The sequence below is a fragment of the Pyxicephalus adspersus genome, chromosome 2 (genome assembly GCF_032062135.1).
Source record: "Pyxicephalus adspersus chromosome 2, UCB_Pads_2.0, whole genome shotgun sequence".
Taxonomy (NCBI): domain Eukaryota; kingdom Metazoa; phylum Chordata; class Amphibia; order Anura; family Pyxicephalidae; genus Pyxicephalus; species Pyxicephalus adspersus.
Genome location: NC_092859.1, coordinates 16,850,178 through 16,863,803, shown reverse-complemented (window position 1 = coordinate 16,863,803; position 13,626 = coordinate 16,850,178). Strand labels below are relative to the sequence as shown.

At 37.5% G+C, this 13,626-nt stretch overlaps 1 protein-coding gene across 6 annotated transcripts in view; it reads right to left on the bottom strand.

Annotated features, from left to right (window-relative positions):
- The window catches only part of ADGRL1 (adhesion G protein-coupled receptor L1), a 255,377-nt gene that overhangs the window by 58,456 nt on the left and 183,295 nt on the right, over positions 1–13,626 (bottom strand). Inside the window, exon 1 of one of the 6 annotated variants that reach the window (XM_072399703.1) lies at positions 10,259–11,790. The exons of 3 other annotated variants lie outside the window; for them this stretch is intronic. In XM_072399703.1, the coding sequence (XP_072255804.1) occupies positions 10,259–10,262 (4 nt within the window). In that variant the 5' untranslated portion in view covers positions 10,263–11,790. Of the gene's footprint in view, positions 1–6,730; positions 7,392–9,808; positions 10,030–10,258; positions 11,791–13,626 lie in introns of those variants that run through there. 2 more of the 6 variants (XM_072399705.1, XM_072399704.1) reach the window with 2 other exon arrangements.

Below are 13,626 nucleotides of genomic sequence, written 5' to 3'. Positions count from 1 at the left end.
GCTTAATTGCGAAGAATACATAGGGGTGTTTTTTTTTTTTACAAAAGATTTACACAATTTTCACCAAGGATTCACACATTTTCCTAATTGAATCTAATTAGAAAAATACATCAATCTTAGCTGGAAATTGTGTGAATTATCTGTTAAAATGTTTAGAAATAGACCCAATGGTACAAAACAAATACAAGACTGCCCAGGATATGATGCATGCCTTTACCATCCGAGCTTTCTGTAATCCAGCTAATGTTGACAACTTAATGGTCAATAGATAAAAAGGAATCCAAATAAATCTCATCTATATAACTTCAATTATGACTACTGCCCATTTAACGCTTTAATATCAGCATTGTCTGACCTTCTGGACAAAATTATCTTTAAATGAGGGTATAAATTAGTTTTCTTTTTTTAATAATTTTCTAATTGGTGATCTTGTGGATAACACATTCCCTAGCCTAGGATGGCCACATTCTCTCTTCTATCTATGGAGAAAACCATGATTGTCATCCAGGTTGGACTTCAAACATTCCTTCATCTCTTCTTTCTCATTACATTGAGGTTTGGGGATTAGTAATTTACAGAAAGATGAAGGAGAAGTGAAAAGAACTTTGGAATATCTACAGATATTTTTGTATTTGGTAAAAATGTTTTTTAGCGTGAAAAATTAAAACAATTATAGCCACCTTATCCAAAGATCAGCAAGTTATAATATAATATATTTTTGTTTTTTGGCTAAGATATCATTTAGGCTTTGCCTAGACCAGCCATTTTCAACCAGGGTTCATCGTAACCCTAGGGTTTCTCAAGAGGTTTATAGAAGTTCCTTAAGCTTTGGCTAAATGTCCTTCCATCAGATTGTACTTTCATAGTTCCATATCTAATGCCACTTGGCAGGGTGACAAGCACAACACCACAATAATGGTATTTAAGCTGTCTAAATAGGTGGCATTTTCGACCACCATTATATAAGGGACCATCATTTTCACAATGGCCCCTTTTAGCAAGGATTCCTTGAGACCTGAATATTATTTCAGGGGTTAAGACTAGACCTACTGACCACTCCAGTTTGCTACAGGGTTACAAAACGTGAATTAACAGTTTGTCTGACAGCTTGCCTGCATTTAGCCTAAGATAAAGGGAAAAGAGAGACATGCAGATACTAACTGGGCAACAAAACAGTATAGAAAACAGATAGTTTTCTAACCTGTCTGATTACTGTTTCCTCAAAAAGACTTAACCACAGGCTTATACAAGTAGCCTACAGACAACAGTTTTAAACCCACCGTGACCATGACTCTCCTAAAGGTACCTCTAGACATGGTCACAATAGGTTTAAAACCTTTTTGTAATTTCAAGAAGCCTTGTTTATTTTTGATGGCATTCGATACAGCTCCTCATAGGTGTCCTCTTTGCCTATGCATCTATTGTATTTAGAGTACAACAAAAGCAAGCAACCCAGCATGAACACAAAGAAACAAAGCTGAAGGCTTAGAAGCTTTCCTGAGAGAAAAAAATCTCGAAAATGTGGATAAAAATGCATACATAAAAAATATATTCAACTAATAAAAAAAATATAAATATAAAAACTGCTCAGCACTTTTTTTTGTATCTATACTGCCCCTTATATAACAGGAATGCAATGTCTATGAAAAAAATAACCCTTTATGAGAAAAACAGGGTCCCCATACTGTCTGGGCCACACCTCCACCCCAGCATTTCATAGCTGCTATGGTTAGAGGTGGGTGTAGACACAGCATGGCTCTCACAGACTCTCTATGATCTTAAGGCACAGAGTGCACAAACAAAATTATTCTGACAATTTACACATTAGAAGCCCTTCTAGCTTCTGAAACCGAGACAAATTGTAGGTTATTAGACACGCTCTGAAAGTTTTTGTTTAGACTTGAGTTTTACTTTAATTAGATTATTCACTTTCTTCCCATCATTTATGTAAAGCTCAGCCTCTAAAGCACCTCGCCAGAGACGCTGGGCTACTCTCATTTTGTACAGCACTTTAAGGCTGTTAGTAAAACTTATACCTTTGTGACAAAGCTAAAAGCTGCTTTTCTTTTTTTTTTGCTGGCTGCTTCTGAAATCCTAATGCAATCTTCATTATTTCCTGCCCAGACTTCTATAACTGCCCATCCTCTGCCTGTCTTTAAAATTTCTAAAATTGCATCTGAAAGGATGAACTCTGCCCCACTCATCATTTGGTGCTTCTTTCTACTTAGAAAACATTTACATTCTTCTTCTTCTGCAGACATCATTTTTGCACTTTCCTTACTGTGCTATGAATGTCCCCACTAGTTGGAATGGAGGGCTATTTATATTATTAACAGGACAGTCTACCCAAAACTGATGTTACTGTTCTGGGCAGATGCCACTGGGATCCATCATTTATTGGAATTCATGCAGAACTCAAAATGGACAGCAAAATGTAGCCACCATATGTAGCCATTACATGGTTGTTTTCCTTTCCTCTTTACATGTTAATAAAGTTTGAGAATGAATGAACTTCACCTTCTCCATCTAAAGACCATAAGAGATATTAGAATCCAGAAGATGATTTTTCCCACGAGCTGAAACTGAACATGGCATGATCCTAAACCTGGATTAATATTTACCATCAGGTCCATTCTATCCACAATTAATTGAAACTCAATCTCTTACAATCAGATGACTACTAATTTCTGTTCAAATTCACTTCTGATCCAATTATTTTATTGATTTACAAGGGAAAATCCACCCTTGATTACTAGCCTTTGCACCTAACTGAATGGAGACCTAAGCTAAGCATTAATTGGTTAGGCAGGTATTAAGTAGGCAGGCTAGGGGTATAAAACTGAGCAACAAATCCAATCATCAGTAAAAAGCAGGTCCCAGGTTTTTAATACACAAGACCTTGTAGTGGGAACCTTCTGACCAGTTATCAGTGAAATTGATCACCAAACTGGGTCATACCAATTTCACACCTCTAGCCTGCATATATAATGCCTGTCTATGTGATCAATGTAGACTCAACTATACTATTTTGGTTCAGTTTATTTTACCTGCCACCCTTCCAGGATTCTTTATGGGATGTAGTTCATTCTAGAATACCCTATTTACGAATCCTTAGTCTTTTCTCGACTTTTTCCCTGATTTTTTTTTTGCCATATTATATTTATATTTTGCCATGATGGACTTTTATATCAGTAGAGTTGTATTGGTTGCCAATTTTTGTACATTGGTACCTAAAGGTCTCTAAGATGGCTATCTAATTTTTGCTCTATATAAAAAGCAAAGTGTGTAAACCCAACAAGAAAAGAGTTGTATATGTGGTGGTTGTCTTCTGGCAGTATATTCAATAGACCAAAAGAGAAGAATTCAGAAAAGTTTATTCTTAGGGCTTACATACACTTTGATGGTGTCAATACTTGTAATTATAATAGAAAGGCCAGGATCCAATTAATCAGTGTATGATTTTTTTCCACCCAATAGTAATTTTCTTGGATATCTTGCAGTCAGGATGAAAGTCATATTCATTTCAGGGCCATATTTTTTAAGAGTGGAGCTCTTGAATGATCAACTCTATTGTCCTCTGAACATTATGGGCACCCAATCTGGACACCAGAATCATGTCTTTTTTATTACACATTGGGCCACCCAATGTCAATTTTAACAATGATAACAGTCCAATGTATTGCAATTACAGCTTACATTACAAGAGAACTTTAGAGGAACAACTTAATACATAGCTGAAGGACATGTATGCAAACTAGTTAAGTTTACCTGCCAAAGCATTTGTAACTGTGTTCAACTATTCTTCTGATTTGTACAGTTCTGCTACACCACATACCCAGGCAGGAGGCCACATTACTTTTTTAGATTCAGCTTATGTATGTCATCCCCATTTATAGCCTCCACAAAGGACCATGAACCAACAACATCGCACTGCCGATTCATTGAATAATGAAGAGGTAGGTGATATGGGAAGAAATATAAACAAGTTTTGAAGGATCAAATTGAATTTGAAATACCTTAACAGGTAAGACAAATATATGCATTTCTGTTGCAGCTGTTTGCCTCAAACAACCCCATCATCATGTGCATAGAAAGCTAAGGGGAACTTCAAGGAATCAGCTTGATAGACAGTTGAAGTAAATATATGTAAACTGGTTTATCTGCCAAAAGATTTCTAATTGTATTCAGCTGTATTTCTGATTTGTACAGCTTTTCTACATGGCATGCGGAGACAGGAGACAACTCTACTTCCAGATTTAGCTTTGGGTTTCATGTATCCCATACCTGTATCCAGCTCCACACAAGACCATGAACCATCATCATCATGCTGCAGATTGATTGTTCAATGATTCCTATGTGGATGAACCAGGAAATGGTGTCATTTTGGGTATACAGCGTGGCAGAGATGCGTAAATTACAAAATTGGTTGAACTGAATTGGAAGCACTTTGACAGGTAAGAAAACAATTATACTACCGGGTATTTGTAGTTCTGTTTTAGGTATATTTCATAACTCAGATGAGCCTCTTTATAAATCAAACTAGGAGAGGTGAGGGGAAAGGGACACGGCTAATGATTCTTTTTATTTTACTAGAACAGGTTTGACATTTCAGCATGAGTAACTTGTTAATGTAGTAAATGGACCTATTTTTTCATACTTTAGCTCTTTATTTAAGCTCATTGAATGTATTGCTTAGGATAAAACTCTCTGTTAATATATTCTAACTCTCTGAATCCATTCTATTTACCTTTCAATAACTATATTGTTGCTCTGGCCAGGTCTATTGCTCAATATGTATTCTTCTTAAATGCTATACTGTAACATTTATATGGCTCACTTTGTAATTCTTTAATGGCATTTTGTAGTATATTTATGGCTTACTATAAAACCCTATACTGTATTACAATACAGTTATTCTGACTCTAAGGCTAGAAAAAAATAAACTATTCTAAAAAATGTGGCGATGTAACCATATGTCTGTGGGTTACTATATATTCCTCTTTACCACATCTGTAATTCTGAATAACTATAACTATTTATCAATGGCTCACTATATAACCCTCCTGTTATGCTACCTTCTACAGTATCTCTCTGAATCTATTTTTTCAATATTTATCACTGTCTCCTTAGCTGCAGCTCACATTCTGTATCAGAAAAGTCCTATAACTAGATGATCTTTCCCATTAAAATATTGTCCTACATTTTTTTTTCTTTGTACTCCTACCTTTCCATTTCAAGCAGAATTGAACTCCGTTTCTAGTTATGGGTGGTAAGTGTTCAATTCCCTGCAAATCTTCATTGCATTTAGACAGATGACTCTCTAAAGCACATTCCCATGTAATCGGCCAGCTTTAGCATTTGTCTTTTGCATTGTCTTTAGAAATAAAGGACAGTTTGGCTGGTGATACAGGAAAGGGGGCTCTTAGCTGAGCTGATATAGCCAAGGCTGCAAGGGACCCCCCACTAAGGTCACAAAGAGTTGGGAAGACCAAGCAGGGGATCAAAATTTTCCTAAAATACAGTTGGAGTGTACATCTTCTACAACACTGTTCTAGGATATCTATGAGGAACATATTATATATGCTAGCAAATATATTTCTAACTCTATAGCTAACTATCTTCCTGTGGTTTCTAACTTGTGCAACATCAAAGATACAAGTCCACCCATGTTATAAGAACAAGCCCCTTTAAAAGAAAACTTACAGCTTCAACATGTCCCTTCTGATAAGCATCTTCCCGTTATAAGAACACCCCATAAATATATTTGTTTTACGGGACAGTTGTTATTTCTGCAGGTGGCCTATTGAGCATATTTTGGGAAAATACTCTGCTTTCATTTTCAATTAATGATGTTATCCATTTCTCCTTGCTGATGGACTGTTATTAATACAAATGTACATGCAAACAGAATTCGTACTTGCCTTTTCTCATACCTGACATTACAAACCTAATACAGGCTCAAAGATGTCAAAGCAGTCATCATATTTACCTGCTAATGTATGTTCTATGGATTTCCACAAAGGAGCATCCATGATGAGTGTATCTACCTGAGCAGTGATTAATCCACTAGTAATCCAGGAGACCTGGATAGTTGGAAAAGCTTGAGGCCAGGTCTCAACATATACTGCACTAGGTTTTTACAAAGATAGCGGGCAAAGCTAGAAAACATTTGGTACTCAGGTTTACAGTTATCAGAAGCCTACCTATCCTCTCTTTGATAACCTAAGTACAGGAAACATTAATCTCAAAGAACATCAAAACTAATTCAAGGTCAATCAAGACCAAACAAGGGGTCAAGGTCAAGGCAGTTAGTTGATAGCCCCAATTTAACCATAAAGTTAAGGTATATCACTGTTTATAACTATTTTGGTCTGGTCTTACTAAGAGAAAACCAAGGCACCTTATGACTACACAATGAATAAAAAACAGAAAACATTGTTGTCTAGTTTTAATGACCTCACCATGAAGCTTTGTAGCTGAAGTTTATAGTACCCACTCTAGGTGAAACCCAAGGAACTTTGCTGCACAGTCATCTATGTATTGATTAGCCAATTGGCACAAGGTGACTGAATGCAATTTTTGAAAGGGGTGTCCTTGTAACCGGAGTTCCCTTATAATAACGGGAATGGCCTGGCTGTAAGATGTTTCTATAAGGGTGTTCTTGTAACAGGTTTTAATTCAGTTAAACAGCTTACACAGCAACGCAGAAAGAAAGGTTAATTTCAGACACCTGTAGGGAGAAGAGTGAAGTCAGAGATAGTGCGTGTTGTACGGTGGTGTGGAATCCGCCTGCTCACAAAGGAAGCCGTTAGACGTGACAAAAGCCTACAATGTAAAGACAATTTTGTCACCAATTCATGAAATGTTGGGTGGAGACTGGTGGAGTCTGTACCTCCCTTAATACAGTAAAACAAGCAGAAGGGAATATAAGAAATACCTATATGAGAGGTAGATGCTTATATGGCATTAAATAGGAAATATAGGAAGGAAAATACTAATAAGCTAGACTAAACGGGTCTAATCAGGCAGCCAGATCTGCAGAGATAGGCTATATGAAAACAGTAATTAGGAGGAGAGTCTATGGGGAGATATAGGGAGAATTACAGGGAGGGAGGGGTTATATGGAGTGAAAGGATGAGTTACAGGTAGGAATCATATGGAAGAACAGAGTGAACCTTAGATATGTAGTAGGTTGTGCTAGGGAAAAGTTATATGGGTAATTGGGGAAAATACAAAAAAGCAGGTTACTGGGAGTAATAGGAGGATCTACTGTATAAACCAAAAGGTTTTATGGAGTAATAAAGGGAGTCACAGGTAGAGGGGTAATAAGGAGAAGTAGGGTCTGGTTTAGGGACAATCTATGGGGGGGATAGGAGAAGATACAAAGAACGCAAATTAAGGGGGGGGGGGGGATAGGAGGATCTACAAACAGGATGGTTTCATGGAGTAATAAAGGGAGTCATGGGTAGAGGGGTATAAGGAGAAGTACAGTCTGGTCTAGGGACAATATATAGGGGTGATAGAAGAAAAAAGAAAGCAAATTAAGAGGGGGGGTAATAGGAGGATCTACCAACAGGATGGTTTATAACACAAATAGGTATAGGCAGAGAAGTTAAATAAAGTAGCAAGGTTTTCTGTAGGGAAAAGCTTTATGGGTTATGGTAGGAAATACGGAGAGAGAAGGTCTTGGGGCATAATAGGAGGATCTGTAGAAAGAAACCTTTAAATGGACTATAGAAAATGATAAAGATAGGTTATAAGAAGTAGTAATATAGCAAAACTAATAAAATGAGCTAGAGGAAGAGGTTATGTGTTATGATAGGAAGATCATCCAGACAATTTATATGAAATCACTGGAGCAAATATAGGATTACATAGTATGAAAAGGAAGAGACATGACTGAAAAATTAGAGAGAGGAGTTTGTATGGATCTACACAAGGAGGTTTGGGTACAGGTCATCCGGAATAAAATGAAAAGGATATTTATAGATATAAATGATATAGTATGAGGAGTTATTGAACAGAGGAGGTATTGGTAAGGGCCTAGAGGAGTAAGTAATGGTTTACATGAATTACCAGGAAAATTGGATATATGGAATCACAGTAAGAGTGGATGAAGGGAAAAAATGAAGGGTCTTACTACTTTAAATAAGACAAAATTCTAGGATATGTATACGAAACGTCAGGGTGACATAGAGGTTATACCAAAAAGTACCCATGAGGTAGAGAATCAATATTAGGCTCTATATAGAAAGATTATATGCAGCAATGAGAGAAAATTTCATGTCTTAATAGTTCCACCCACAGAGAAAGCTCCCGCCGTCCGTTTTTATATATCAATACACAGGTCTGGGCACAGGCGGAAGGAGAGACCAGATTAATGGCGTTAGTAATCAGAGTGCGGCACAGAGTAGACAGATGAGAGGTTAATCATCTCCACGGGGTGCTGTGTGTTATCAGCGAACACCACCAACCTCCCCCTTCCCCAGAATCCTGTTCTCAAATCCTCTGAGAGCAGCTAGACCATCTGAAAATGTACTATGGCCAAATATTATCTACATTTGTATCTGTCATATTCCCTGCTCGGTTACATGGTCATATTTATTAATACGGCAAAAAAACAGCCTTATCCCATAGCAACCATACAGAAAACCACCTCAATTTTGTGGCTATTGTACAAAAAAAAAAAAAAATGAGGAGGTGTCCATATTGCCCTTAGCTACTACTCAAGTTGGACATTTTGCAAGTTAAAATGCCTCTGGTTGCTATGACCAGCTAACCAGCAAATGTTCACATTATCCAAATTAGGCTCAATAAGGAGATTTGGGTCGCTCATTTATATAAAAAATTACGTTCCAATTTTCATTTTCACACCACGAAAGGGTAATCTGATTGGTTGCAATAAGCAATGGCTTTTCTAAACCTAGGCCCAGCATTATTCAATAAGCCCATTTATGTATAAATCAACACGCTAGCTGCATATTTTGCTTCCATTGTTGGGTCTCTTTATCATAGAGACGCCGTGTACATTTTTTTGGTGTTACTGCCGCGATGCTCTTAGGCCCTTCCCTGACAGAAGCAGATGTTGTGAGGGGTAATAAGGGAGTTCCCTTTCTTGAAAAAAAAAAAGGTGAGAAGGGAAAACAGATTAATAAAGAAATATAATTAAATTAAGTAGGAGAGTGACACAGCGAGTGGGAGAGAGAGATAGAGAGAGAGAGGGAGACTGAGCAGAGGGACGAGAGTGAGAAAGTAGGGGAAAAGCTGATGGGAATAATTGAGGTAGGCCAGGTTTCTGAAGGTTGCTATGGAAACATGACAGGATAAGAGGAGGGCAGTGAGGAATGAAGGTTGGCTGGAGGTTGCAGAATATTGCACTTTTTATCTTATTGAATCGTGCTAACTGTATCTGAGCTGTTTAAAATATGAAGCAGATTATTGCTTGGCTGACTCTTTCTCTGCCAGAGATCTAATGCCTCCTTAAGAGGTTTGATCGGTCATCTCTGACCCGGAGGAAAATCAAAATGGCTGCACCTTCCCCATTCCTTTCATGAGCCTACTTCTGAGAGGAATAATAGTTACGGTTATAGTTACTGATAATCTCTCTGATAAATGTCATTGCTGAATACAGTGGCCTAGTCATTTATTTGGTATTTCCAGAGATCTATGTAAGGGACTTTCATGTACAACTTAATCTTACATTGCTTCAAAAAAGAATAACAAAAAAAAATCTAATCTCCCATGATGCACCTCCTGACCTTCCTCTTAACAAAACTTTAATCCTACCATACAGGCCTAACCCTTTTACATTTCTAAATCCTTCCTCTTTCCATGTTGTGGAGTCTTTCAGGATTTTTTTTCACTGTTTCACATAAAACTCCAGCTCTTGTAATCCTTAAAAGCGAAAGGGATTAGAGGGTAATAGGGTCAGCGAGGGGGAACAGAGGAGGAGGGGAGGTGGAGAGAAAAGGAAAAATTAGGAATCTGACATTAATTATGGGCGGAATTAACGAGTCACCGTGAGGGTAACAGGAAGGGACTAATGAAAATTACCTTTTTGCTCCACTTCTATTCACGCATCAGAAAAGAAAGAGAGAGAAAAATATCAAATGAAAAAGAAGATAGGAAAAAGGAGAGAAAGATATTCATGAGTGTCATTACCAAACCTTCCCTCCCCTCCACTTTAAGGTATAACGAATTCTAACCCTCCCTCCACCCCATATCCCCCACCACACAAGACAAGCCCAGATCTATATACCCATTGTGTGATGTAGGGGAGAGGGAATCGTGGCTTCCCGTGGAAGGTCCTGTAAAGAGAGAGAAGTTGGTAGAGGGCAATGGGATTGGGTTTGAGAGATGGAATGGTGGTGGTGAGGGGTGCATATGGCATCGGATAAATTATAAAAGACAAAGGAACAGGTGTAAAAGGGCTCTATTTATAAAACAGGGAATCAGATATTCCCTTGAAAATCTTCCAGGTCCATATGTTTCAATGGCAGTAATTGATTCTCCGCCAGGGAATATCAAATTCCCTGTTTTATAAATAGAGCTGTAAATGTAGAGAAAAACATTACTGGTGAATGTGAGACCAGCATAAACCAGTAGTGTGAATGATTAAAAATGAGAAATGAAATGGGGGCAAGTAGAAGGGAAAAGGAACAGGGGTGAGGGGTAAAGAAAAGATATAAAGGAGATAAAAGTGAATGTATAAAGATGGTGGTAAATGTCAAAAGTGTGCAAAGGAAAAGGCTTTGGGTTAACGAAGATGGAGAGAATAGCAATGGAGAATGAGATGGTGGTGAATGGAGATGGACTGAATAGCAAAGGAGAAAGGATAGTGGTATACACTGAAAGGAGGGAAAGGGCATGGTGGTAAATGGAGAAGTTCCGAAAGAAAAAAAAAATGAATGGTGGACGACAGAAAGGGACTGGAATGGAGAGGAGATGACAGGAAATGGTAGATGGTTGTAAATAAAAATGGTGTGAAAGGGAAACGGACAGGTGATGAATGGTGGTGAATGCAGATATGATTGGAAGGGAAAAAAGAAGGTATGGTAGAAAATGGAGATGAAATAAAACTGAAGGGAGAGTGGAAGGTTAAAGTGGAAGTGAAAGGGAAGGAAAAGTAAAAAAGAATGGAAGGTACTCTTTGTAGCAAACAGAAACAGTTAAAGGAAAAGAGAAGGAATGGCGGTATATAAAGTTTCTATTGAAGGGAAAGAAGAAAATGTGCTGAAAAGGGATTGAGTGGAAAAGAAAAAGAAGGAAAGGTACTAAATTAAGAGGGACTGGAAGTGAAAGAAGAAGGTATGCTTGTGAATGAAGATAGGGTCTAGGAGAAGTTCCAATGGTGAACAGTGATGGAATATAAGCGAAAGAAGAAAAATAATAGCAAATGGAGAGTAATTAGAAGAGAATGGAACAGAAATTTGTCAAGTGAGAAGGTACCAAATTAGGATAGTGAATGTAGATGATGTGCAAAGGTAAAGAGAAGAGATGTTGGTGAATGTGGATGGAATGGATGGGAGAGAAGAAGGGATGGTGATGAATGCATATGAAGAAGAAATGTAGGGAGAAGGGATGAGAAAATTATGAGAGAGAGGAATTTAAAAAAATTGTGAACAGAGAAGCTAAAGATAAGGTAATGATAGGTTGGAAGGGAAAGAAGAATGAGTAACAGAAAAAAAGGATAGGGAGTATAGATGAAAGAAATGGATATGCATATGCATAAGAATTGGAAGGGAAAGGATTTTGAAATGCCGGAGAAGAAGGAAGAGATAAATGTGGAAATATAAAATGGGGGACTAGAAATTGTGAGGAATGGAAAGACGAGGGGGGAAAGGATGGATTGTTTGCCTGGATGTTTGAGGGGAATGAAAGGAAAGAAGAAGGTAGATGAAAAGGAAGAGGACAAGCAAAAGGAAGGGAACAACATGGAATGGAAGTGGAGGGACAGAAAGATGGAAAAGTGTGGGATGAAAAGTGATACAGAGGGGAAATGACAAGTGATCATCATAAGGACTAAATGAGATTTTGAGGGGTTTCTGAGATGCAGAGGTAGGAAAATCAGTCCTTAAATCCCTGGGCTCTGTAAATGAAAAAAAGGGAAGATGGAGAATAGGATGTTAGTGGGAAGGGGATGACGAATGGGGGAAGGTGAGTATGACCGTGCAAGATTTAGGGAGAGATACACTCAAGGAATCTGCAATGTAAAAGTTAATATTCATATTTACAGACAAGCAAACACAGGCAGTGAATGTAAAATAGGTAGAGATTTAGCAAAAGGTGCTAAGGTTTAGCAGTCCTTATCTCACATCCATAGAAATAGGAATTATGGAGTGCTAAACTGTACCACCATCTGATAACTCCGGGGCAGAGGAATATATCGAGAGATGAAGACAAGCAAAGAGAGAGAGAGATAGAAAGGCAAAGCAAAAATCTTACTTAGAAAAAACTGACATATGTCATTTTGATTAAAAGATGAGAGCACATAATATTTATTAAAAGAGATATTCAGCAAAAGATAGAGACAGCTGAAGCGACAGAATGAGACTGCAAAGACCGAGAGACAGAAAAAGGGAGAAATAGACAGAGCGTGACAGCCTTGGCAGAACATCCTGGGGATAGAAGTATTGTATTAATGAGCTGAACCTGGAAGGGAAAGCAAAGGGTTAAACCTTTAAAAATCACACAGTGCATCTGGTCTCCCCACAAAGGGCCCTGTATAAAAAGGCAAGGCCTGCAGAGCACTGTGGAGACCTGTCAGTCTATTAACATAGTGAAATATACTCAGAGCAATATATGGGTGCAAAACAATATGACATGTGTGTCTTCTAAGCAGAACTATAGGTCATGTGCCTATAAGTCACTGAATATTTATTAAAATGCATGTGAATATTCATCTCATGTGTCTGCATGTGTGTGCACTGCATTCCAATATGTTTCTTTGGCGGGGTATTTATACATCAGTGAACATGCCATGGAAACTACTCAAAAAGCCATTACGGGAAAGACTAATGCCATTATAATCCAGGCTGAATATGGTCTTTTTAAGAGGACTCATTAACTATGTATATACATTTGAGAATACACCATGTATTGACATTTGCCTTATTTAGAAAGGACAAAGAGCAATGTGTAAAGTGCAGGAAATAAATTCCTAGGTTTGTTCTGGTACTAACTCCTTTACCTTTTTTGTAATCAAGACTAGCCAGGCAGGAAGACCTTTGGTGCAGGTGGGTAGTTTAAATGAATTATAAACTAATGCTTGATATTTATGTTTTGTGGTCAATTTTGGAAGAATTTTAAAGCTTGAAGCATGGGCAGCACAAATAAGCTTTGCTAGAGCATCTTGAAATCTCAGTTTTGTATAAATACCTAGTTACGCTGGATTACTTTTAGCACAACATGTATATATATATATATATATATATATATATATTTATATTTACATACAGTATATATAAATATATATATAAATATATATATATATATACAGTATAGCCTTATTGGTTCCAAAGGTAGATACAGATGGTAAGAGAAAGGTTAAATGAATGTGGTCTGTGTTACCCACATAAAGCATTACTTTTCTTGCATATAAAAGAGCAGAAAAACAGCCAATCAGTA